At 41.1% G+C, this 23,305-nt stretch overlaps 1 protein-coding gene across 1 annotated transcript in view; it reads right to left on the bottom strand.

Moving 5' to 3' along the window:
• Positions 1–10,912: 10,912 nt before the first annotated feature.
• The window catches only part of alpi.1 (alkaline phosphatase, intestinal, tandem duplicate 1), a 35,096-nt gene continuing 22,703 nt past the window's right edge, over positions 10,913–23,305 (bottom strand). The window contains exons 9-11 of the mRNA XM_034180004.1: positions 21,439–21,630; positions 17,794–17,910; positions 10,913–12,681 (exon numbers count right to left, since the gene is read on the bottom strand). Of these exons, the coding sequence (XP_034035895.1) occupies positions 12,410–12,681; positions 17,794–17,910; positions 21,439–21,630 (581 nt within the window). The 3' untranslated portion in view covers positions 10,913–12,409. The remainder of the gene's footprint in view (positions 12,682–17,793; positions 17,911–21,438; positions 21,631–23,305) is intronic.

Below are 23,305 nucleotides of genomic sequence, written 5' to 3'. Positions count from 1 at the left end.
CTTCACACCAGTTCATTGGATAATTGACCACAATTATTTAAACTCATCTACCATCAGCATATCTACTCCATGCAAGTGCACTATTATTGCTCCTAGACTTTCATTCCTCTTCTCTCCAGAGCATATCTCATGTCACCTGTCCAGGCTCGTCTCAATCTATGCTCTACTGTCAGTACAATCAATTCAATCAATCAATTTTTTTTTATATAGCGCCAAATCACAACAAACAGTTGCCCCAAGGCGCTTTATATTGTAAGGCAAGGCCATACAATAATTATGTAAAACCCCAATGGTCAAAACGACCCCCTGTGAGCAAGCACTTGGCTACAGTGGGAAGGAAAAACTCCCTTTTAACAGGAAGAAACCTCCAGCAGAACCAGGCTCAGGGAGGGGCAGTCTTCTGCTGGGACTGGTTGGGGCTGAGTGAGAGAACCAGGAAAAAGACATGCTGTGGAGGGGAGCAGAGATCGATCACTAATGATTAAATGCAGAGTGGTGCATACAGAGCAAAAAGAGAAAGAAACAGTGCATCATGGGAACCCCCCAGCAGTCTACGTCTATAGCAGCATAACTAAGGGATGGTTCAGGGTCATCTGATCCAGCCCTAACTATAAGCTTTAGCAAAAAGGAAAGTTTTAAGCCTAATCTTAAAAGTAGAGAGGGTGTCTGTCTCCCTGATCTGAATTGGGAGCTGGTTCCACAGGAGAGGAGCCTGAAAGCTGAAGGCTCTGCCTCCCATTCTACTCTTACAAACCCTAGGAACTACAAGTAAGCCTGCAGTCTGAGAGCGAAGCGCTCTATTGGGGTGATATGGTACTACGAGGTCCCTAAGATAAGATGGGACCTGATTATTCAAAACCTTATAAGTAAGAAGAAGAATTTTAAATTCTATTCTAGAATTAACAGGAAGCCAATGAAGAGAGGCCAATATGGGTGAGATATGCTCTCTCCTTCTAGTCCCCGTTAGTACTCTAGCTGCAGCATTTTGAATTAAGTGAAGGCTTTTTAGGGAACTTTTAGGACAACCTGATAATAATGAATTACAATAGTCCAGCCTAGAGGAAATAAATGCATTAATTAGTTTTTCAGCATCACTCTGAGACAAGACCTTTTTAATTTTAGAGATATTGCGTAAATGCAAAAAAGCAGTCCTACATATTTGTTTAATATGCGCTTTGAATGACAAATTGTAATCTATTAGACAAATATGATTCAAACCACCGCAGCGCAGTGCCTTTAATACCTATGGCATGCTCTAATCTCTGTAATAAAATTTTATGGTCAACAGTATCAAAAGCAGCACTGAGGTCTAACAGAACAAGCACAGAGATGAGTCCACTGTCCGAGGCCATAAGAAGATCATTTGTAACCTTCACTAATGCTGTTTCTGTACTATGATGAATTCTAAAACCTGACTGAAACTCTTCAAATAGACCATTCCTCTGCAGATGATCAGTTAGCTGTTTTACAACTACCCTTTCAAGAATTTTTGAGAGAAAAGGAAGGTTGGAGATTGGCCTATAATTAGCTAAGATAGCTGGGTCAAGTGATGGCTTTTTAAGTAATGGTTTAATTACTGCCACCTTAAAAGCCTGTGGTACATAGCCAACTAACAAAGATAGATTGATCATATTTAAGATCGAAGCATTAAATAATGGTAGGGCTTCCTTGAGCAGCCTAGTAGGAATGGGGTCTAATAAACATGTTGATGGTTTGGATGAAGTAACTAATGAAAATAACTCAGACAGAACAATCGGAGAGAAAGAGTCTAACCAAATACCGGCATCACTGAAAGCAGCCAAAGATAACGATACGTCTTTGGGATGGTTATGAGTAATTTTTTCTCTAATAGTTAAAATTTTGTTAGCAAAGAAAGTCATGAAGTCATTACTAGTTAAAGTTAATGGAATACTCAGCTCAATAGAGCTCTGACTCTTTGTCAGCCTGGCTACAGTGCTGAAAAGAAACCTGGGGTTGTTCTTATTTTCTTCAATTAGTGATGAGTAGAAAGATGTCCTAGCTTTACGGAGGGCTTTTTTATAGAGCAACAGACTCTTTTTCCAGGCTAAGTGAAGATCTTCTAAATTAGTGAGACGCCATTTCCTCTCCAACTTACGGGTTATCTGCTTTAAGCTACGAGTTTGTGAGTTATACCACGGAGTCAGGCACTTCTGATTTAAAGCTCTCTTTTTCAGAGGAGCTACAGCATCCAAAGTTGTCTTCAATGAGAATGTAAAACTATTGACGAGATACTCTATCTCACTTACAGAGTTTAGGTAGCTACTCTGCACTGTGTTGGTATATGGCATTAGAGAACATAAAGAAGGAATCATATCCTTAAACCTAGTTACAGCGCTTTCTGAAAGACTTCTAGTGTAATGAAACTTATTCCCCACTGCTGGGTAGTCCATCAGAGTAAATGTAAATGTTATTAAGAAATGATCAGACAGAAGGGAGTTTTCAAGGAATACTGTTAAGTCTTCTATTTCCATACCATAAGTCAGAACAAGATCTAAGATATGATTAAAGTGGTGGGTGGACTCATTTACTTTTTGAGCAAAGCCAATAGAGTCTAATAATAGATTAAATGCAGTGTTGAGGCTGTCATTCTCAGCATCTGTGTGGATGTTAAAATCGCCCAGATAACAATGTCATCTGCAAATATCCTAGTCCATGAAGATTCCTGCCTGATCTCCGCTGTCAACCTGTCCATCACCATTACAAACAAGAAAGGACTCAGAACCAATCCTTAATGTAACTCCACCTTGAATGCATATGTCATTTGTACTGCGCATCTCACGGCTGTCACACTGTCTTGTACATATCCTGCACCACTTTCACATACTTCGCTGCCACTCCAGACTTCCTCATACAATACCACAGCTCTTCTCTTGACACCCTGTCAGAAGGTTTTCCTAAATCCACAAACACACAGTGCAACACCTTCTGACCTTTTCTAGAATTCTCCATGAGCATTCTCAGAACAAACACTGCATCTGTAGTGCTCTTTCATGACATGAAACTATAATGCTGTTTGTAGACCTCCACCTCTTTTCTAAGTCTAGCTTCCACTAAAATTATTAATTATTATTAATTAAAATTAAAATGATTGTCTGTGTATTTTTTAATGTCTTAATATTTTATACTCATACTTTATACTGTACTGTGAATAAACTGTATGTTAAATGGAAACATGAATAGCTAGACCTTCTGAGATATGGTTGTTGTTGAGTGTTAAATGGAAACAACTGTTTAATTTCAGTTATTTAATTATCATTTTGGCATGCTAAACTTTTTTTTGGGAACCTCCATCTTATGCTACAATATACAGCATTAAAATTAGGTTCTTTTGGTCTGTTTTTCAGGGTTTTAGCACCAAAAACCCAAACCAAAGTTAAATTCATATCATAAAAGTTAGTTGTAAATGTATTATCAGTAGCTTCAGCAAAATGTTTTAGCGTTTTGTCAGTTTAACATTATCGCAGTTAAATTTTCAGTTAGCGCATTAGTGGTTTTTGAAAGGGACTTTAAGGTTAGCTATGTCTACCACCGGATCTCTGTTAAGTTGGGGGTTGTTTTGTTTTTTGTCCATAACAGCTTTCAGCATAGAAAAAAAGCCAGAACTCTGAATGACAGAAAAGTGTGCTGTCGACAATGCCAAAACTGCATTAATCCATTAAAAATATGCAACCCAGATCAAGAGATGACCACAATATTTTCCATCCGTCACTGGGTTGCAGGGAGATTATTCCAGCTCACATGTGGTCGGAGAGACTGTACAGGCATTAGCATTACACATACTTTAGTCTTACAGTACCAACAATTAAGAGAACATGTTGTGCAAAATGGTCAGAAAAGGGAATGCCATCTCAAATGTTATACGATAAGGTCACAGGTTTGATTGCTGCAATCACAGTGTGATCTAATGGGTTAAGCTGTCATAAAAGTACACTTTATAATACATTTCCAACCATCTGTGAAACACTTCCCTTTAAAAAAAAAAACTATTCATCTTGTAAATTGTGTTTTTGTCAGGTCTTATTAGGTGTTGTATTTGCATGGCTTTCTTCTAACAGTTTGAAATTGAATTGATAAACTGATTTTCTTGTGAACTTTAATGACAGACTATACATGTGCTCAGACTGATTTACTATAGCACAGTCTAATGTATACACACACACACACACACATATATATATATATATATATATATATATATATATATATATATATATACATATATATATATATATATATATATATATATATATATATATATATATATATATATATATATATATATATATATACACTCAACAAAAATATAAACGCAACACTTTTGGTTTTGCTCCCATTTTGTATGAGACGAACTCAAAGATCTAAAACGTTTTCCACATACACAATATCACCATTTCCCTCAAATATTGTTCACAAACCAGTCTAAATCTGTGATAGTGAGCACTTCTCCTTTGCTGAGATAATCCATCCCACCTCACAGGTGTGCCATATCAAGATGCTGATTAGACACCATGATTAGTGCACAGGTGTGCCTTAGACTGCCCACAATAAAAGGCCACTCTGAAAGGTGCAGTTTTATCACACAGCACAATGCCACAGATGTCGCAAGATTTGAGGGAGCGTGCTGACAGCAGGAATGTCAACCAGAGCTGTTGCTCGTGTATTGAATGTTCATTTCTCTACCATAAGCCGTCTCCAAAGGCATTTCAGAGAATTTGGCAGTACATCCAACCAGCCTCACAACCGCAGACCACGTGTAACCACACCAGCCCAGGACCTCCACATCCAGCATGTTCACCTCCAAGATCGTCTGAGACCAGCCACTCGGACAGCTGCTGAAACAATCGATTTGCATAACCAAAGAATTTCTGCACAAACTGTCAGAAACCGTCTCAGGGAAGCTCATCTGCATGCTCGTCGTCCTCATCGGGGTCTCGACCTGACTCCAGTTCGTCGTCGTAACCGACTTGAGTGGGCAAATGCTCACATTCGCTGGTGTTTGGCACGTTGGAGTGGTGTTCTCTTCACGGATGAATCCCGGTTCACACTGTCCAGGGCAGATGGCAGACAGCGTGTGCGGCATCGTGTGGGTGAGCGGTTTTCTGATGTCAGTGTTGTGGATCGAGTGGCCCATGGTGGCGGTGGGGTTATGGTATGGGCAGGCATCTGTTATGGACGAAGAACACAGGTGCATTTTATTGATGGCATTTTGAATGCACAGAGATACCATGACGAGATCCTGAGGCCCATTGTTGTGCCATACATCCAAGAACATCACCTCATGTTGCAGCAGGATAATGCACGGCCGCATGTTGCAAGGATCTGTACACAATTCTTGGAAGCTGAAAATGTCCCAGTTCTTGCATGGCCGGCATACTCACCGGACATGTCACCCATTGAGCATGTTTGGGATGCTCTGGACCGGCGTATACGACAGCGTGTACCAGTTCCTGCCAATATCCAGCAACTTCGCACAGCCATTGAAGAGGAGTGGACCAACATTCCACAGGCCACAATTGACAACCTGATCAACTCTATGCGAAGGAGATGTGTTGCACTGCATGTGGCAAATGGTGGTCACACCAGATACTGACTGGTATCCCCCCCCAATAAAACAAAACTGTACGTTTCAGAGTGACCTTTTATTGTGGACAGTCTAAGGAACACCTGTGCACTAATCATGGTGTCTAATCAGCATCTTGGTATGGCACACCTGTGAGGTGGGATGGATTATCTCAGCAAAGGAGAAGTGCTCACTATCACTGATTTAGACTGGTTTGTGAACAATATTTGAGAGAAATGGTGATATTGTGTATGTGGAAAAAGTTTTAGATCTTTGAGTTCATCTCATACAAAATGGGAACAAAACCAAAAGTGTTGCGTTTATATTTTTGTTGAGTATATGAGGTCTGTTAGAAAAGTATCCAACCTTTTTATTTTTTTCAAAAACCATATGGATTTGAATCACGTGTGATTGCATCAGCCAAGCTTGAACCTTCGTGCGCATGCGTGAGTTTTTTCACGCCTGTCGGTTGCGTCATTCGCCTGTGAGCAGGCTTTGTGTGAGCAGTGGTCCACCCCTCTCATTGGATTTTAATTGCGAATAAATGTCTGAACGATTCTTCGTTTTTCGGCTGTTCCCGTTAGGGGTTGCCACAGCAGATCAATCGTTTCCATCTCACCCTGTCCTCTGTCACACCAACCACCTGCATGTCCTCCCTCAGCACATCCATAAACCTCCTCTTTGGCCTCCCTCTTCCCCTCCTGCCTGGTGGCTCCATCCTCAGCATCCTTCTCCCTATATACCGTGGGTCCCTCCTCTGCACATGTCCAAACCATCTCAATCTCGCCTCTCCGACTTTGTCTCCAAACCGTCCCACCTGAGCTGTCCCTCTGATGTGTTCATTCCTAATCTTGTCCATTCTTGTCACTCCCAAAGAGAATCTCAACATCTTCAGCTCTGCCACCTCCAGCTCTGCCTCCTGTCTTTTTGTTAGTGCCACCGTCTCTAAGCTGTACAACATAGCTGGTCTCATTACTGTCTTGTAAACCTTCCCCTTCACTCTTGCTGATACTTTGAACAGTTGACCCCAAATATTTAAACTCATCTACTTTCACCACTTCTACTCCTTGTAAATGCACTATTCCACTGGGCTCCCTCTCATTCACACACATGTACTCAGTCTTGCTTCTACTGACTTTCATTCCCCTTCTCTCCAAAGCATATCTCCACCTCTACAGACTAGACTCAACTTGCTCTCTACTCTCACTACAGATCACAATGTCATCTGCAAACATCATAGTCCATGGGGACTCCTGTCTGATCTCATCCGTCAACCTGTCCATCACCACTGCAAACAAGAAAGGACTCAGAGCTGATCCTTGGTGTAATCCCACCTCCACCTTGAATGAGTCTGTCATTCCGACTGCGCATCTCACCACTGTCACACTATTCTTGTATATGTCCTGCACTACCCTAACATACATCTCTGCCACTCCAGACTTCCTCATACAATACCACAGCTCTTCTCTTGGCACCCTATCATAAGCTTTTTCTAAGTCCACAAATACACAATGTAACTCTTTCTGGCCTTCTCTGTACTTCTCCAACAGTATTCTCAGAGCAAACATTGCATCTGTAGTGCTCTTTGTCAGCATGAAACCATATTGCTGCTCACAAATCTTCACCTGTTTTCTAAGCCTAGCTTCTACTACTCTTTCCCATAACTTCATGCTGTGGCTGATCAGCTTTATGCCTTTGTAGTTCATGCAGCTCTGCACATCACCCTTGTTCTTGAAAATAGGAACCAGCACAATTCATCTCCACTCCTCAGGCATCCTCTCACTTTCCAAGATTTTATTAAACAACCTGGTTAGAAATTCTACTGCCATCTCTCCTAGACATTTCCATGCCTCCACTGGAATGTCATCTGGACCAACTGCCTTTCCACTCTTCATCCTCTTCATAGCAGCCCTCACTTCTTCCTTACTAATCTCTTGTACTTCCTGATTTACTCTCACCACATCATCCAGCCTTTTCTCTCGCTCATTTTCTTTATTCATCAGCTCTTCAAAATATTCCCTCCACCTTCTCAGCACACACTCCTCACTTGTCAGCACATTACCATGTGCTCTTTTACCACCCTACCCTGCTGCACATCCTTTCCAGCTCTGTCCCTTTGTCTGGCCAATCGGTACAAGTCCTTTTCTCCTTCCTTACTATTAAACTTCTTATACAGCTCGCAATATGCCTTTTCCTGTTGTGTGGGCCGCCAGAAGAGGATGTACTGCTGGCCCACCACCAAAGGGCGCCCTGCCTGAAGTGCGGGCTTCAGGCACGAGAGGGCGCTGCCGCCACGGACACAGCCGGGAGTGACAGCTGTCACTCATTAATTCCTGACAGCTGTCACACATTCTTCATCATCGCACTCCATAAAGACCAGACGTCATCTCCACCTCATCGCCGAGATATCATACGTCATTGGAGGTAATATCCTCAGCCTTTGTGGAAATATTGAGAATCTGTTTATTGTGAGTGTTTGCAGGAGTTCCGGTCCTTTTGTGGAGGCTGTGCAATACGGCACTCTTTTTCTTCTGAGGACGCGCTGCAAGTATTGAGTGAGAGGTGGAGGTGGCATTCCCACCGCTGTTGTTACTGGGTGTACACACACCCATACTTGACTGTCTTTGTTCTTCGCCAGCAGTACCAGATCCGACATTCGGGAATTCGGGACTTGGCGGCTCCAGTATTCACCAGGTTCTGTGGGGGCGGAAATCGTGTGGTTCCGGCTCTTCTCAGGACAGACGTCTTCTATCCTCGAGCCTGCCCACACGTCACCTTTGTAATTTGACTGTAATTATATTCTGAGATTGTCTGTATGTTTGTTGTGCACGTTTCACAACATTAAATTGTTACCTTTTGGCTCATCTATTGACCGTTCATTTGCGCCCCCTGTTGTGGGTCCGTGTCACTACACTTTCACAACATTTCCTTCGCTTTTGCCACTTCTCTTTTCGCCTTACACCGCATCTCCTTGTACTCCTGTCTACTTTCTTCATCTCTCCGACTATCCCAAAACTTTTTCACCAACCTCTTTCTCCTTATGCTTTCCTGGACCTCTTCATTCCACCACCAAGTCTCCTTGTCTTCCTTCCACTGTCCAGATGTCATACCCAGTACTGTCCTAGCTGTCTCCCTCACCACATCTGCAGTACAGTTCCAGTTGCTTTGTGAGGGACCCCTGAACAATGACCAATTACAATAAAATTTGGCACAGATCTTTTATTTTATTATTGGAACAAGAACAACATGTGGTCCAAAAGATTTTATAACATTGAACAGGACTGATTCTCTCTCTCTCTCTCTCTCTCTCTCTCTCTCTCTCTCTCTCTCTCTATATATATATATATATACACACACAAACATGTAAAGCCCTAGATCAAAGTGTTGTGGAGATAATTTTTTTTATTAATTATTACCCTTATCAATTGTGTTGTATGATAATTGTGAAGAATCTCCCTTTTTATTTACATATTATCAATATTATCAATTGTTTTGTACAACATATGTGGGGGTGGGGGAAGGGGGTGAAAAATAGATTTTACCTGAAATACAGTAACTATTCTCAAAAGGCTTAATGTGTTCACTCAAAAATGAGAATAAGATTTAGTTCTGTACTAACTTAATTTTTGGTAAACAAATGTAAAGGTACAAAAATACATTGAGAGTATTGCTTACAAAGTACATTCTTGGATACAGTCCCAACAAATTGTTACACCATGCAACAGTCAGTGGAACATACAGTGGGGTAAAAAATATTTAGCCAGTCCCTGATTGTGCATGTTCTCCTACATAGAAAGATGAGAGAGTTCTGTCATTTTCATCATAAGTACACTTCAAATATGAGAGACAAAATGAGAAAAAAAAAATCCAGGAAATCACATTGTAAGATTTTTAAAGAATTTATTTGTAAATTATGGTGGAAAATAAGTATTTGGTCACCCACAAACAAGCAAGATTTCTGGCTCTCACAGACCTCTAACTTCTTCTTTAAGAAGCTCTTCTGTCCTCTACCTGTTACTTGTATTAATGGCATCTGTTGGAACTTGTTATTTGTATAAAAGACACCTGTCCACAGCCTCAAACAGTCAGACTCCAAACTCAATCATGGCCAAGACCAAAGAGCTGTTGAAGGACACCAGAAAGAAAATTGTAGTCCTGCACCAGGCTGGGAAGAGTGAGTCTATAATAGTCTTCAATAGTCAAGCAGGTTGGTGTGAATAAATCAACTGTGGGGTAAGAAAATGGAAGACATACAAGACCATTGATAATCTCCCTTGATCTGGGGCACCACGCAAGATGTCATCCCGTGGGGTCAAAATGATCATGAGAACGGTGAACAAAAATCCCGGAACTACATGGGGGACCTGATGAATGACCTGCAGAGAGCTGGGACCAAAGTAACAAAGGCTACACCCTACACACAGAGGGACTCAAATCCTGCAGTGCCAAGCGTGTCCCCCTGCTTAAGCCAGTATATGTCTAGGCCCGTCTGAAGTTTGCCAGGGGGCATATGGATGATCCAGAAGAGGACTGGGAGAATATCATGTGGTGCAGTGAAACCAAAATAGAACATTTTGGTAAAAACTCAATTCGTCGTGTTTGGAGGAAGAAGCTGAGTTGCATTCCAAGAACACCATACCTACTGTGAAGCATGGGGGTGGAAACATCATGCTTTGGGGCTGTTTTTTCTGTAAAGGGGACAGGATGACTGATCCGTGTTAAGGAAAGAATGAGCGGGGCCACGTATCATGAGATTTTAAGCCAAAACCTCCTTCCATCAGTGAGAGCATTGAAGATGCAACATGGCTGGGTCTTCCAGCATGACAGTGATCCCAAACACACCACTCAGGCAACGAAGGAGTGGCTCCATAAAAAGCATTTCAAGGTCCTGGAGTGGCCAAGCCAGTCTACAGACCTCAACCCCATAGAAAATGTGTTGAGGGAGTTGAAAGTCCGTGTTGCCCAGTGACATCTCCAAAACATCACTGCTCTAGAGGAGATCTGCATGGAGGAATGGGCCAAAATACCAGCTACAGTGTGTGCAAACCTGGTGAAGACTTACAGGAAACGTTTGACCTCTGCCATTGCCAATAAAGATTATGTTACAAAGTACTGAGTTGAAATTTTGTTATTGAGCAAATACTTATTTTCCACCATAATTTACAAATAAATTCTTTAAAAATCCTACAATGTGATTTCCTGGAATTTTTTTTCTCTTTTTGTCTCTCATAGTTGAAGTGTACCTATGATGAAAATTACAGACCTCTCTCATCTTTCTAAGTAGGAGAACTTGCACAATCAGGCACTGACTAAATACTTTTTTACCCCACTGTAAAACAGTTGTGTATTATTTGTAACAAAAAAAAAAGACAAAATTGCAAAGTTTTAGAAATGTAAATGCTACCTGATTTCCAGAAATACTTATAAGTAAGAGACCCCTCTTGTAGTGTTGGTGTTACAGTTGTCATTACGTGCCAGCCCAGTGATCAGGTTTCTGTAACCACAGTCACATGTCCAACCAAAACAGAGACAGACAAAGACATCAACAGTTCTATCAAAGTATCTATAAGGACAGATAGAAATGTGTGTATTGCAAATTATAGGTTAGTGCAAATGCTTGATAGGTGTCTACAAAATCCTGTTATAATCTGAGAAACGTTTATGTCTGTTTGTCCTCATACTCCTGTCAGGTCCTTGGCCCTATTTCCACCAAACTTGGTATGTGGATGAGCACAAGTCTGGGAATGCCGTTAAAGGGACTGTTCAAGATGAATGGTGTCAAACAGCAAAATATTGATTTTTACTCCAATGTTCACCAAACATGGCACATATATGTAGCTGGGTTATGAAATTGTTCAGGCGAGTGCAAAGTTACCCATGGTCAGTCATTAGAGTAAGGGCATTTGGGTCAAAGATTAAAATTTAGGTTTTTCACTCTAATTTGGACAAACATTGGTACACATATGGAGGTGCATCCTGGAATTGTCCAGATGAGGTCAGATTTGCCTAAGGTCAGTCAATGGAATCAACATCATTGAGTCAAAGGTCAAAATTAAAGTTTTTGACTCCAACATCTACAACCTTGGCACTCGCATATAAATGAATTCTGAATTCAAAACAAATTTACCAAAGGTCAATTAGTGGGTTCAAAGTCACTGAGATCAAAGGTCAAAATAAGCTTTTTATTCTGATTTATACCAAATGTGGCACGCATATGGATATGGCATCTAGAATTCCCCATCAAGGCCAAATTTACCAAACATCAATAATTGGGTTCAAGCTTATGTCTTCCTATTTGTTTATTGGTCATTTCTTACCAGAACCTTTTCTACCAAATTTGACATGCCAATGAAGTTTGATCTCAAAATTACTCATAAAGAATTTATTTTGGCAAAGGTCAAGGGATTTGATTTTCAACCCAATTTTGGTACACACTTAGGTGGATTCCAGAATAGCCTTGGCAAGGTCAGACACAGGTGAATCATTTGATTGAAGGTCAAGGTCATTGGGGTCAAATGTCACATTGCCATAGCCCATAGATACAATGACCTAGTTGAAATAAGAAATGATCATTTGTAACAAGTTAGTAATCCGCACAGGCTGTAAATGGTCTTCATTATAAAAAAAAACTTCACTGGCTTCAAGGTGATCAGTTGGATGTACAAATGTATGTTAATACATGTTCATATTTGCAAGTATATTAGCCTGTGTAACTAATTGTGTGCATATAATTAACACGGCATACATGGTTTTGACCGTTACCAGTCTGTGTGATTTGTTTGCAGTGATTGCAGCACTGTGTAGATGTCCATGTTCAAGTGTGTGTGGTCATCTGACCAGTAACCAACAACAACTAAGCAGCCCAAAGAGCAGGCTGGAGTACGTGTTCACACCACTGGCCGAGGTGTGTTGGCGAGGAGGGCAGTTCGTGTAAGGTTCCAGACAGGCAGCGTATGCCATGACATGTGCCACATAGTTCTGTTCTTTAACCCCGTGAAAGAGGTGAGCCATCGGGCCTTTGGCATAAATGGCCACATCTTCCCCCCCGTGAGTCTCAGAGTCCAGTGGGACGGCGGCCTGCTGCATGTACTCTTCATCATCTAGAGAGAAAAAGACATGAGAGCAAAGAATGGCTGTTAACAGAATAAAAGAATAGGCTGTTAAAGTGAAAAAGGATTCAATGCTATGCAGCACTTTTCTACAACGTTTAACCTGACCATGACCCACACCAGATTACTGCAGCCACAGGCTTACGGTAACACAGTTATTTACTCATTCTTTCAAGATACATTATCATTTGACAGCATGCTGAGTCACTGAACATTTAAGTACAGTCTGACTTAACTCAAAAATAAATATGTGCTGTGTCTGCAGAGAGCCTTCACCATGCTGACCGTTAAACATCTGTAATTGCAAATTCCATTTCAGCACATTCCAAAAACTCTAAAGAACACTTTATGACAACTCAGTAATTGGAACATTTCTATGACTGTTTGAGCCAATTAAAGTCAAAACTACAGCTATTTACAAAGTTGTCTTCTAATGCTCACACACACACACATCTTCAACCGCTTAGTCCAATTAAGGGTTGCGGGGGGCTGGAGCCAATCCCAGCAGTTATAGAGCGCTAGGCGGGGTACACCCAGGGCAGGATGCCAGTCTGTCACAAACAGACAAACAAACAGTCACACACCCACATGACACCTACGGACAATTTAAAGATTCCAATCCACCTAACCTGCATGTCTATGGATGTGGGAGGAAACCGGAGCACCCAGAGGAAACTCACGCAAACATGGGGAGAACATGCAACTCCACACAGAAAGACCACAAGTGAGAATTGAACCCATGACCTTCTCACTGTGAGGCAACAGTGCTAACCACTAAACCACCATGCTGCCCATCTTCCAATGCTATTCAAAGGATTTTTCTTCCCAACTTAATCACTGGGTAACAGAAAAATCAAATTTGCAATGTCTAAACAATGTCTAATACAAATCCAAAGTGATTTTTTTTTTTTACTATTCTATAAAAGAAACTATAAATAACAATCAAATCTAAGTAATTTTCAGTACAGAAACCAAGAAATAATATTGTCTTTATAGGTGTGATGTTGGAACAAAACAACACCAAGACAATAAAGACAATAGCTGATGATTGTCAACAATAAAACATTTGTTAAAACATAATTAAATAAAACTCGATTTTCTCGTGCTCGTGCTACGACTTGTATGGAAGTCATATCCATAGACTGTATATATACACTTTGAAAAGCCTGGGAGTTTCCTCCAGGGTTTGTGCATACATGACTCTCAACGCATGTCATGTTGCCAAAGTTGTGGTCTACCTGCAGTAAAATACTTTAAATGACATCTGTAAGTTCAGCGTGACAACTCTAACTACAGCTGGCTACTGGCTGACATTTGACCCCAATGACCTTGACCTTCACTCAAACGATTCACCTGTGTCTGACCTTTCCAAGGCTGAAACAGCCGAAATGCAGCCCATGTCTGGGCGTTACCATGTTAAGTGTTCCTCCTACACTGATTCACAATGAACTCAGTGCATAAAGGGTTGGAGTGTGAGTGAGTCAGTGTGGGTGAGTCAGTGTGTGACAAAAGACGCCTGAACACGCCCCTCTCTTCAAGTCTGAACCACCTAAGCTAATCGACTAGCACCAGTTTGGGTGTTTATTAAATCATATTTTTGGGGACAGTGCGGTGGTTCTCATAATAGTTTGCTTTGTTGTGGACATTAAACGTTACGAGCTGCTTATTTTCTCACTAATCATGTATTAAGTGGTCCTAATGGATTAGGCTACCAACAGCTGACAAAAGTGCTAACACAGTTAGCATTCAACATTAAACATTCACTCAGTCTGAATATTGCAGCAGAGGCATCTTAAGACTTAGTGGATCTGTTCGGATGTTTCTACAAAGAGCAAGCCAGATTATTCCAGGTGTTTGTAATACAAAACTCCAACCAAATAGACCACCTCCACAACAGCGAGTGGCCGCTGCCAGTGAACTCCCAGTTACAGTCGGACACTATGAGAGGTGGAGTTGTTGCACTCAGCTGCTGTCACTCAAAGCAACCACGCCCACATTTACACAGAACACGCCCCCCACCCCCACATACAGTTGTCACTCAGGTGGCAAAACCAATTTTTTTTTTTTTTTGTACCAGGCTGTAAATGCTCTAAAGTTGGACATTTTTCTGTTCTGGAGCCAACTCCAGGCAGCCAGTCAAGGAACTCTGGGAAGGTAAGAAAAGACGCCCATACCAAGATCCGATACCAAGTAAATACAGGCCCAGTATCGCCGATATCGATACTGATACCAATACTTTTTCATATTTAAGCTTCATAGATCCAAAGGATCCAAAAGACCTAGGATAGAATTTCGCCAAACATTGTACGTGACAACAAAATACTTTATTATCACAAGCAACATTTTTGTTGAAAAAATATCACTCAACACAACTTAAAACAAAATCTCCTGAGGTAGAGGGCTGACAAACCACAATACAAGGGTGTGCTGCTCCGTGTTGTGTGAGACAACGCAGCGCTGCTCTTACAGACAGAGAGTAGACTTTGATGATTCTGCGTGTGCAGCAGTCAGTGCTTGCGGGAGAGAAAAAATGCTTGAGTATCGATCTTTTTACACGAGGATCGTTCAATATCAATACCAGTGTTGGTATCGATATTAGGATCAATCCTATGCACGTTGCAAGTTATTAGGCGTACGCGTGCAATCACGCACATGCACGCACCCGCCTACACTATGAGATCTATATAGATTTTACCAACAGTGTGTTGGATTTTGCAATCAAATATATGACTTGGGTTATTGTATTAGAATTTATTTAAGAGGTCAAGAATTGAGATTTAACACCCTCTGAATCACATGTGCACAACAGTCAGCAGCCAAAATACTTCATTATCGCATCAGACAGCAGGAGAGGAGCTGTTTAACTTGTGGCGGTGGTGAAACGACTACAAAATCATTGTTCTTGATAAACTACATGATACTCCTTAAGGCAAGAAGAGATGAAAATAAAATGAAGCCTATAGCATGACAAGACAGAACAGAGATATTATTGTTTTCTTTTGCTTTTTAACATTTTATTTAAAGATCTTCTGACCAAACAGCAAAAGTGTAATGTGAAAAACACAGACCACTAGCGAAACTGGCGCACAGCGGTGATCAAACACGGAAGGAGCGTGGTAACCCACCACACTTAGATTATTAAAATATCTCAAGTTCCTTGGAAAATATTTGGCTCAGTGGAAGGGCATCTTGCGAGGTTTGTGCTGGGCAAAAATCCTCTATTACATCCCCAATGTCCAACTCCCTGGCTCTTGAGTTTTCCGTGGAGAGGATAGCTAAGCTGCTCCTGCCCCATGGAGCTCCTCAGGCATGTCTTGATCATTTTTAACTCGGAAAACAATCTCTCAGCTGACTGCACTGTCAGAAACAAGAGGAGCGCAGTGCAGGCTTCACCGAAGGTGGATGTTATCCACAACCAGCATCCTGGAAAGCTGAGAGATTGAGAAATGTTCAGCAGTATTTGCTTTGAAACAGGTCCTGAATGAGAAGAGTTGTGCAGGAAAAGTCATTGCTCTGTCCTGGCTGGCTACTGGCCATGCTAATTTATTCAGCTTTGCTCTTTTCTATGCTCTTTTTCTTTTATTACTGCTGGATTTATGTTTATAAGAAGACTTTTTTCCGTAAGGTCTTCAGTGTCACTTGTTGTCATAAATCTAGCTATGTCTTTGACTGACATGAAGGCAGCGCACAGTTTACCCAGTATTCATCACTGCATAGCATCTTATGCGATACCCCAACAGACATTATATTATTCTTTTAAATGAGTATTCTTTATTGTAAATTTAGTCTATTATTCATTAAAAATACAGTATTTTGGAATATACTGCACTAAACTATTTCACAAATTGGGAAACAATGACAGATAGGTTTGCTTCAAGGCTATAAGGTAATGAATCAGCTGTGTCGTGGGAAGTGCGCACATGGTGCGTAAAAGTGTGATTCACTGTGATAATATAAATTAGTTCAGACAAATTCACAGACCCCTGTATGTCCTGGTCCTCAGTGCAATGGCACATGCTGCACTGTCTATCCCTACGCCACTGCCTTGAGGACATTATCCATATTGTACAGTGAGGCAAATAAGTATTTGATCCACTGTCAATTTTGTTTTCCCACCTACAAAGAATGGAGAGGTCTGTGATTTTTATCATGGGTACACTTCAACAGTGAGAGACAGAATCTCACTAATCATGCATTAAGTGGTCCTAATGGATTAGACTACCAACGGTTGGCAAAAGTGCTAACACAGTTAGTATTCAACATTAAACATTTACTCAGTCTGAGTATTGTAGCAGAGACGTCTTAAGACTTAGTTGATCTGTTCGGATGTTTCCTATGTAATCCCTGAATCAGTAGGCCACTAACAGAATAAGACTTTAATAGGCTCTAAACGTACACTACTGATGTTTGGCCTCAGTGACCTCAGAACACAAACACAACTAAAACTATGAAATATTTCTGCTGGGAAAAAGAATTTTGCATTATGTCCAAAATAGCTTTGCGAAAACACTGCAGTTCTTGGTGATCTCTTTAAAAGGCTGTCATTTTCTGAACAAAGCATTGCAAAAATTGTGAATATATGTCTTTTAAAAACATTGCATTCTGTTAATAAAACTTTTAATTGTTGGAAATGTGATTTTTGGATATAAATCCTAATTTACATGCTATGCTGGGTTTGTTTTTCCAACACAGAACTTCGACTTCTTAAGAGAGTTGACTTCAAACAGGCAAAAAAGTGTATTTTAAAATGAATTAACTGCAGTACAGAGGTACAGTATTAATAGGACCTTACAGTATGCACAGTGATGCAATGACTAATTCAAATGGGGTAGAACTGGAGCAGAATTAACTGGATCACTGCTGTCTACTGTTCTATAAAGAAACACAAAATCCCTTTTAAGTACATTTACATGCACACCATAAAGACCCTATGGAGCAGAACATGGTACCACACACAATGAATGTCTTGCAACAACATATTTCCTTCTTGCTTTCCATAGAAAAGCATGACCATGAGTCACTCCTGACCACATCAATTCTTTCTCTGTATACACATCATCACACACTCCTTTTTTGATTTGAAAGACATTTGTTTCTACTTACAGTAATCCACCATTGTAATGTTCCCTCTGGTTCCATTTATGTGCACATAACCAGGACCGTTGGCATACAGGATGCTGGTAAAAGGCATTTTGTCCTCCGCTTTCTTTGGTGCCAGACCTGAATATTGAAAAATGGTGGTGAAGAATAACTTAATAAAGGTCATAAAATCTAACACAGTAGTGAAACAACTAGAATCACTTATATATACTGTGTTGGGAGGGTGTGTGTGTGTGGTTAGTTTAGTTTCTGTCTCCAATTGAAATAGAATTTCTAGTCTTGTATATACATTGCAACAATCCTCTGGTGCAGTTCAAATGTGTATTGAGTCCTGCTATGTTTGCAAATGAAAACATAAAGTTACACAAGGCTTATAATTTCTTAATTCATCTAAATCATCAGTGACCAGGAGGCTGAGTACAGGAGTGTGGTGGACAGGTTTGTGGAGTGGTGTGGACTCAACCACCTGCAGCTCAACGTATCTAAGACGAAGGAGCTGGTGGTGGCCTTCAGAAGACGGAAGACCCATCCGAACCCAGTTACCATCAATGGAACAGAGGTGGACATTGTGGACTAATTGAAGTACCTGGGTGTCCACATAGACAAGAAACTGGACTGGACTGTAAACACAGATGCTATGTATAAGAAAGGTCAGAGCTGACTGTACTTCCTCAGGGGGCTCAGATCTTTCAATGTTTGCAGAAATATGTTGCAGATGTTTTATCGCTTGGCGGTCTCCAAGTATCACCTTGTATGCTGAAGTGTGCGCTGGCTGAAGGCGGCTGACATGAACAAACTCAACAAGCTCATCAGGAGAGCTGGCTCTGTCCTGGGGGTTGAGCTCGAGTCTGTGGTGGAGGTGTCAGAGATGAGGATGCTGAGGAAGCTGCTCAGCATCCTGGACAACACCTCCCACCCCCTGCATGCCACACTGACATCTTGTCAGAGCACCTTCAGTCATAGACTGAGATCACTGAGGTGCACCACAAAACATCATTCCTATCTGTATAATTCCTCCCCCTTCTGCAGGATGAATACATTAGGAACAGATTCATTCAGTTATTCATAGTTATTTGCAATACTGCCAAACATCTCATGCAATATGTCTTCCAGTCATTTCGTATAAATTTGTTGTACCATTGTAAGAAAAAAATTGATTGATTGATTTTTATTTAATACTAACACTTTCTGTAATTGTGTATTTAACTACCCATTGTTTACTCTTGACTGTTTCTGTACTCTGGCAAAATAATTTCCTTCGGGATGAATAAAGTTGATCTTTATCTTTAATGTTTCTTTAAATAAAAGTTGGGCCTCCTGTCATACTGGTCCAAAATGCTCTCATTCTTAGTCTCGTGTTTATTTTCTATTTCTTAAATACAATGCAACACAGGTACCCCATCCTGCTGTCTTCTGACTGATCTATCCACTCCTATACAAATCTCTTCAGTTGCACAGACACACGGGGCATACGTAACATGAACGTGCATGTGTGATGTCATATAGACTACGTCCCAAATGTGCAAACAGACTAATAAAGAAATGCAATCCAACAGAAAACTCATGCCCTGCATACAAATACTATACTTAGCATGTACTAGTGTTAGTTAAGGACTTACTACCCAACCATTACTGTAATGCATGTTAAAGGTAAGTGAGTCAGTAGTAGGGACATAATTTGGATGTATTTCGCTGCCAACACGCCACATGTCCTTTGTCCTGGATGTTTACAGATGAGGCATATGTGCATACCCATGTATGCTGTGAAACTGTTCTATCTAGCAATGGTTTCTGATGTGTATTTGCACAATATCACTGCTAATTGGATGCTGATACCATTTTCATGCATGTCTATGTTCTTTGAATATTCGTGGGAAGTTGCTTTTCTTTGGTTACCAGGCTCCAAGCGTATCATAGGATAGCGCAGTGTAGTCCTTTTTACCCAAGGCCATCAAATATGGCCCCTGGGTATTGTGACGGCTTTGCATCTGTCTGTCTGTCTGTATCTTTGTGCTCAGCATAAGTTCAGTCCTATTACTGCCAGAGTCTTCAAATTTACAGGGAACATCCTTGGGACACAGACCTTGGACAAGTTCAAAGATGGCTAACCTGGACCTATTTTAAAAGATATTTTAAGAGGTGAAAAAGTCACATTCTGTTTCAATCTGTTCAGTCTTGTTTTTGAGTAGCAGGTGTGACAGCCAGTCAGAGTAGAGCTGCACTGTGATGTCAGTGGCTGGTCTCTCTAAAAACACTTTGTTTTGTGTGTTTATATACATGTTTCTCATATATTATGTAAAAGCTAGCGAGAAATAAACACTTCTAAAACTGAAAATGCTGTTTTTGGAACCTAATAACACCTCTGAACTTATTTACAAGATGTTTTTTGGGAATTATGGTGACATCACAGGCCAGTAGCTAGCTGCAAAACTCTTTCTTTTGTCTCTCTCTCTCTCTCTCTCTCTCTCTCTCTCTCTCTCTCTCTCTCTCTCTCTCTCTCTCTCTCTCTCTCTCTCTCTATATATATATATATATTTGAAAAGCTGGACAAATTTCTGATATGATTTTTTGCTAGACTGAGGAAGTACCCGAAGTCTTTTTTTTGGGGGAAGTACACAAAGTCAGTGCACGGCATCACAGTCTACATCGTCGCAATTTTGGACTCCAATTTAAAGTTTTGTTGGACTGTTTAGCACCAGTGGAACACCAAAAATGTAAGTCCCTTTTCTGTTGTTTATAAATTAATAAAATATCAAATGATTTATTTAGCCGTTATATAAAACAAATAATGAATGTTTATGAGTTCAATGGAACAAATATTTAATTTGGTGAAAGCTGGAATGTTCCATCTGTCACCTCATGAAATATTTGTACCACTGAACTCATACATTCATTATTTGTATACTATGGAGGTAGTGAATCATCAGAGTAACATTCAACTAGTACTAAATGCACACTGAGTATTCTCAAGGTCGGCGGCACGTCACTTTGGCGAAGTGGCTAAACCGAAGGTGAGAATTCGTACAACTTCTGCAACTGGCCGCTCGTGAAAACTCACTCGGCTGCATTGATTGCCTGTTGAAATCAACTGGTTTGGTTTTGTCTTAACTTACTTCTAACAGCCAGCTGATAGCTCTCATTGCCTAGAACGGTGAGATTCATACACTAAGATGACCCGAAATGAACCATTGTATATGAAAGTGACTTTATTGTCGAGTCTAACCTCTTTGAAAAGTGACCAAATTACATGTAATTGAGCTCGGCGATGTTTTCTCCGACAAAACCCTCGCCCCTAGAGGCTAAATGCCCGGATGACAGACCTTGAGAATTCTAACACATTATAGATGGGACAGATTTTTACCTACTATATATATATATATATATATATATATATATATATATATATATATATATATATATGTGTGTGTGTGTGTGTGTGTGTGTGTGTGTAAGATATCATGAGTATTTGGATGCAGCCATGGAAAACTTGATTATCTGCTGACTTTTTTACTTTGTTTCCATGAATATAACAGCTCCATGTTGAAAGGGACTTCAAGTTGTGACTTTGTTTACTACCCAGAGTTTTGTTTCCTTTTGATTGTGGTCTACATTCATTGTTAGTGTTGTTAGTGTTAATTTATTACTTGCCAAAGATAGGATTCCCTCTCGGCGTGTTACCACCGAAGGTGAAGACATGGGAGTGGTCAGCAGTGACCACGGTGAGTGTATCGGACTCTCTGGTTAGCTGCGCAGCGCGCTGAACAGCTCGGTCAAACATCACAGCTTCTGTCAGTGCCAACTTAGCAATGCCATCATGGTGTCCGTGATCGATTCTCCCTCGTAAAAGACCAACAAAACAATGAGTTTTATGTGGCACTAAACATTTGACCAGTAGACTTACAAAAAGAAGTGCACATCAGCAAATAACTCATTTGTCTGATGTGGAATTTTGATATGTATTGTGATTGTCAGTGTCAACTCAGCCACATGGGGTGTGCAGCCAGTACATTCTGAGTGTCGGTCCCAAGCCCGGATAAATGAGGAGGGTTGCGTCAGGAAGGGCATCCGCCGTAAAACAAGCCAACCCAACTATGCAGACTCAGAATCGAATTCCCATACCGGATCGGTCGCGGCCCGGGTTAACAACGTCCGCCACCGGTGCTATTGCCCAACAGGGTGCCGGTGGAAATTGGGCTACTGCTGGGCGAAGATGACGAAGAAGAGGAGGAAAATGTTGCCACGAACAGCGGGAGAAGAAGAAAACTAGAAGGGTGGAAATGAGAGTGGGGACTTTGAATGTTGGTAGTATGACTGGTAAAGGGAGAGAGCTGGCTGATATGATGGAGAGGAGGAAGGTAGACATATTGTGTGTGCAAGAGACCAAGTGGAAGAGAAGTAAGAGCAGGAGCATCAGCGGTGGGTACAAGTTGTTGTACCATGGTGAGGACAGGAAGAGAAATGGTGTTGGGGTCATTTTAAAGGAAGAGTATGTTAAAAGTGTGTTGGAGGTTAAGCGAGTGTCTGAGAGGGTGATGAGTGTGAAGTTGGAAATTGAAGGGGTGATGATGAATATCATCAGTGCATATTCCCCACAGGTAGGTTGTGAGATGAAAGAGAAAGAAGATTTCTGGAGTGTGTTAGATGAGGTGGTGGAGAGTGTGCCCAAGCATGAAAGAGTGGTGATAGGAGCAGACTTCAATGGGCATGTTGGTGAAGGGAACAGAGGTGATGAGGAAGTAATGGGTAGATATGGTATCAAGGATAGGAATGGGGAAGGACAGATGGTAGTTGATTTTGCAAAAAGGATGGAAATGGCTGTGGTGAATACCTACTTTAAGAAAAGGGAGGAGCACAGGGTAACATATAAGAGTGGAGGAAGGTGCACACAGGTGGACTACATTCTTTATAGGGGATGCAAGCTAAAAGAAATCACAGACTGTAAGGTGGTAGCAGGAGAGAGTGTCACTAGACAGCATAGGATGGTTGTTTGTAGGATGACTTTAGAGGTAAAGAAGAAGAAGAAAGTAAGAGCTCAACAAAGGATCAGATGGTGGAAGCTGAAGGAGGAAGACTGTTGTGTGAAATTTAGCGAGCCGGTGAGAGAAACACTGGTTGGAGGGGAAGCAATTTTGGACAACTGGAAAAGTACTGCAGATGTGGTGAGGGAGACAGCTAGAGCAGTACTGGGTATGACATCTGGACAGTGGAAGGAAGACAAGGAGACTTGGTGGTGGAATGAAGAGGTCCAGGAAAGCATAAGGAGAAAGAGGTTGGCGAAAAAGGTTTGGAATAGTCAGAGAGATGAAGAAAGTAGACAGGAGTACACGGAGATGTGGCGTAAGGTGAGAAGAGAAGTGGCAAAAGCAAAGGAAAAGGCATATTGCGAGCTGTACAAGAAGTTGAGTAGTAAGGAAGGAGAAAAGGACTTGTACCGATTGGCCAGACAAAGGGACAGAGCTGGAAAGGATGTGCATCAGGTTAGGGTGGTAAAAGATGCACATGGTAATGTGCTGAC

Source organism: Thalassophryne amazonica, chromosome 10, assembly GCF_902500255.1.
Source record: "Thalassophryne amazonica chromosome 10, fThaAma1.1, whole genome shotgun sequence".
NCBI classification, from domain to species: Eukaryota; Metazoa; Chordata; class Actinopteri; order Batrachoidiformes; family Batrachoididae; genus Thalassophryne; species Thalassophryne amazonica.
Note: the sequence above shows the minus strand (reverse complement) of the source record. Positions and strands in the feature narration are given on the sequence as shown.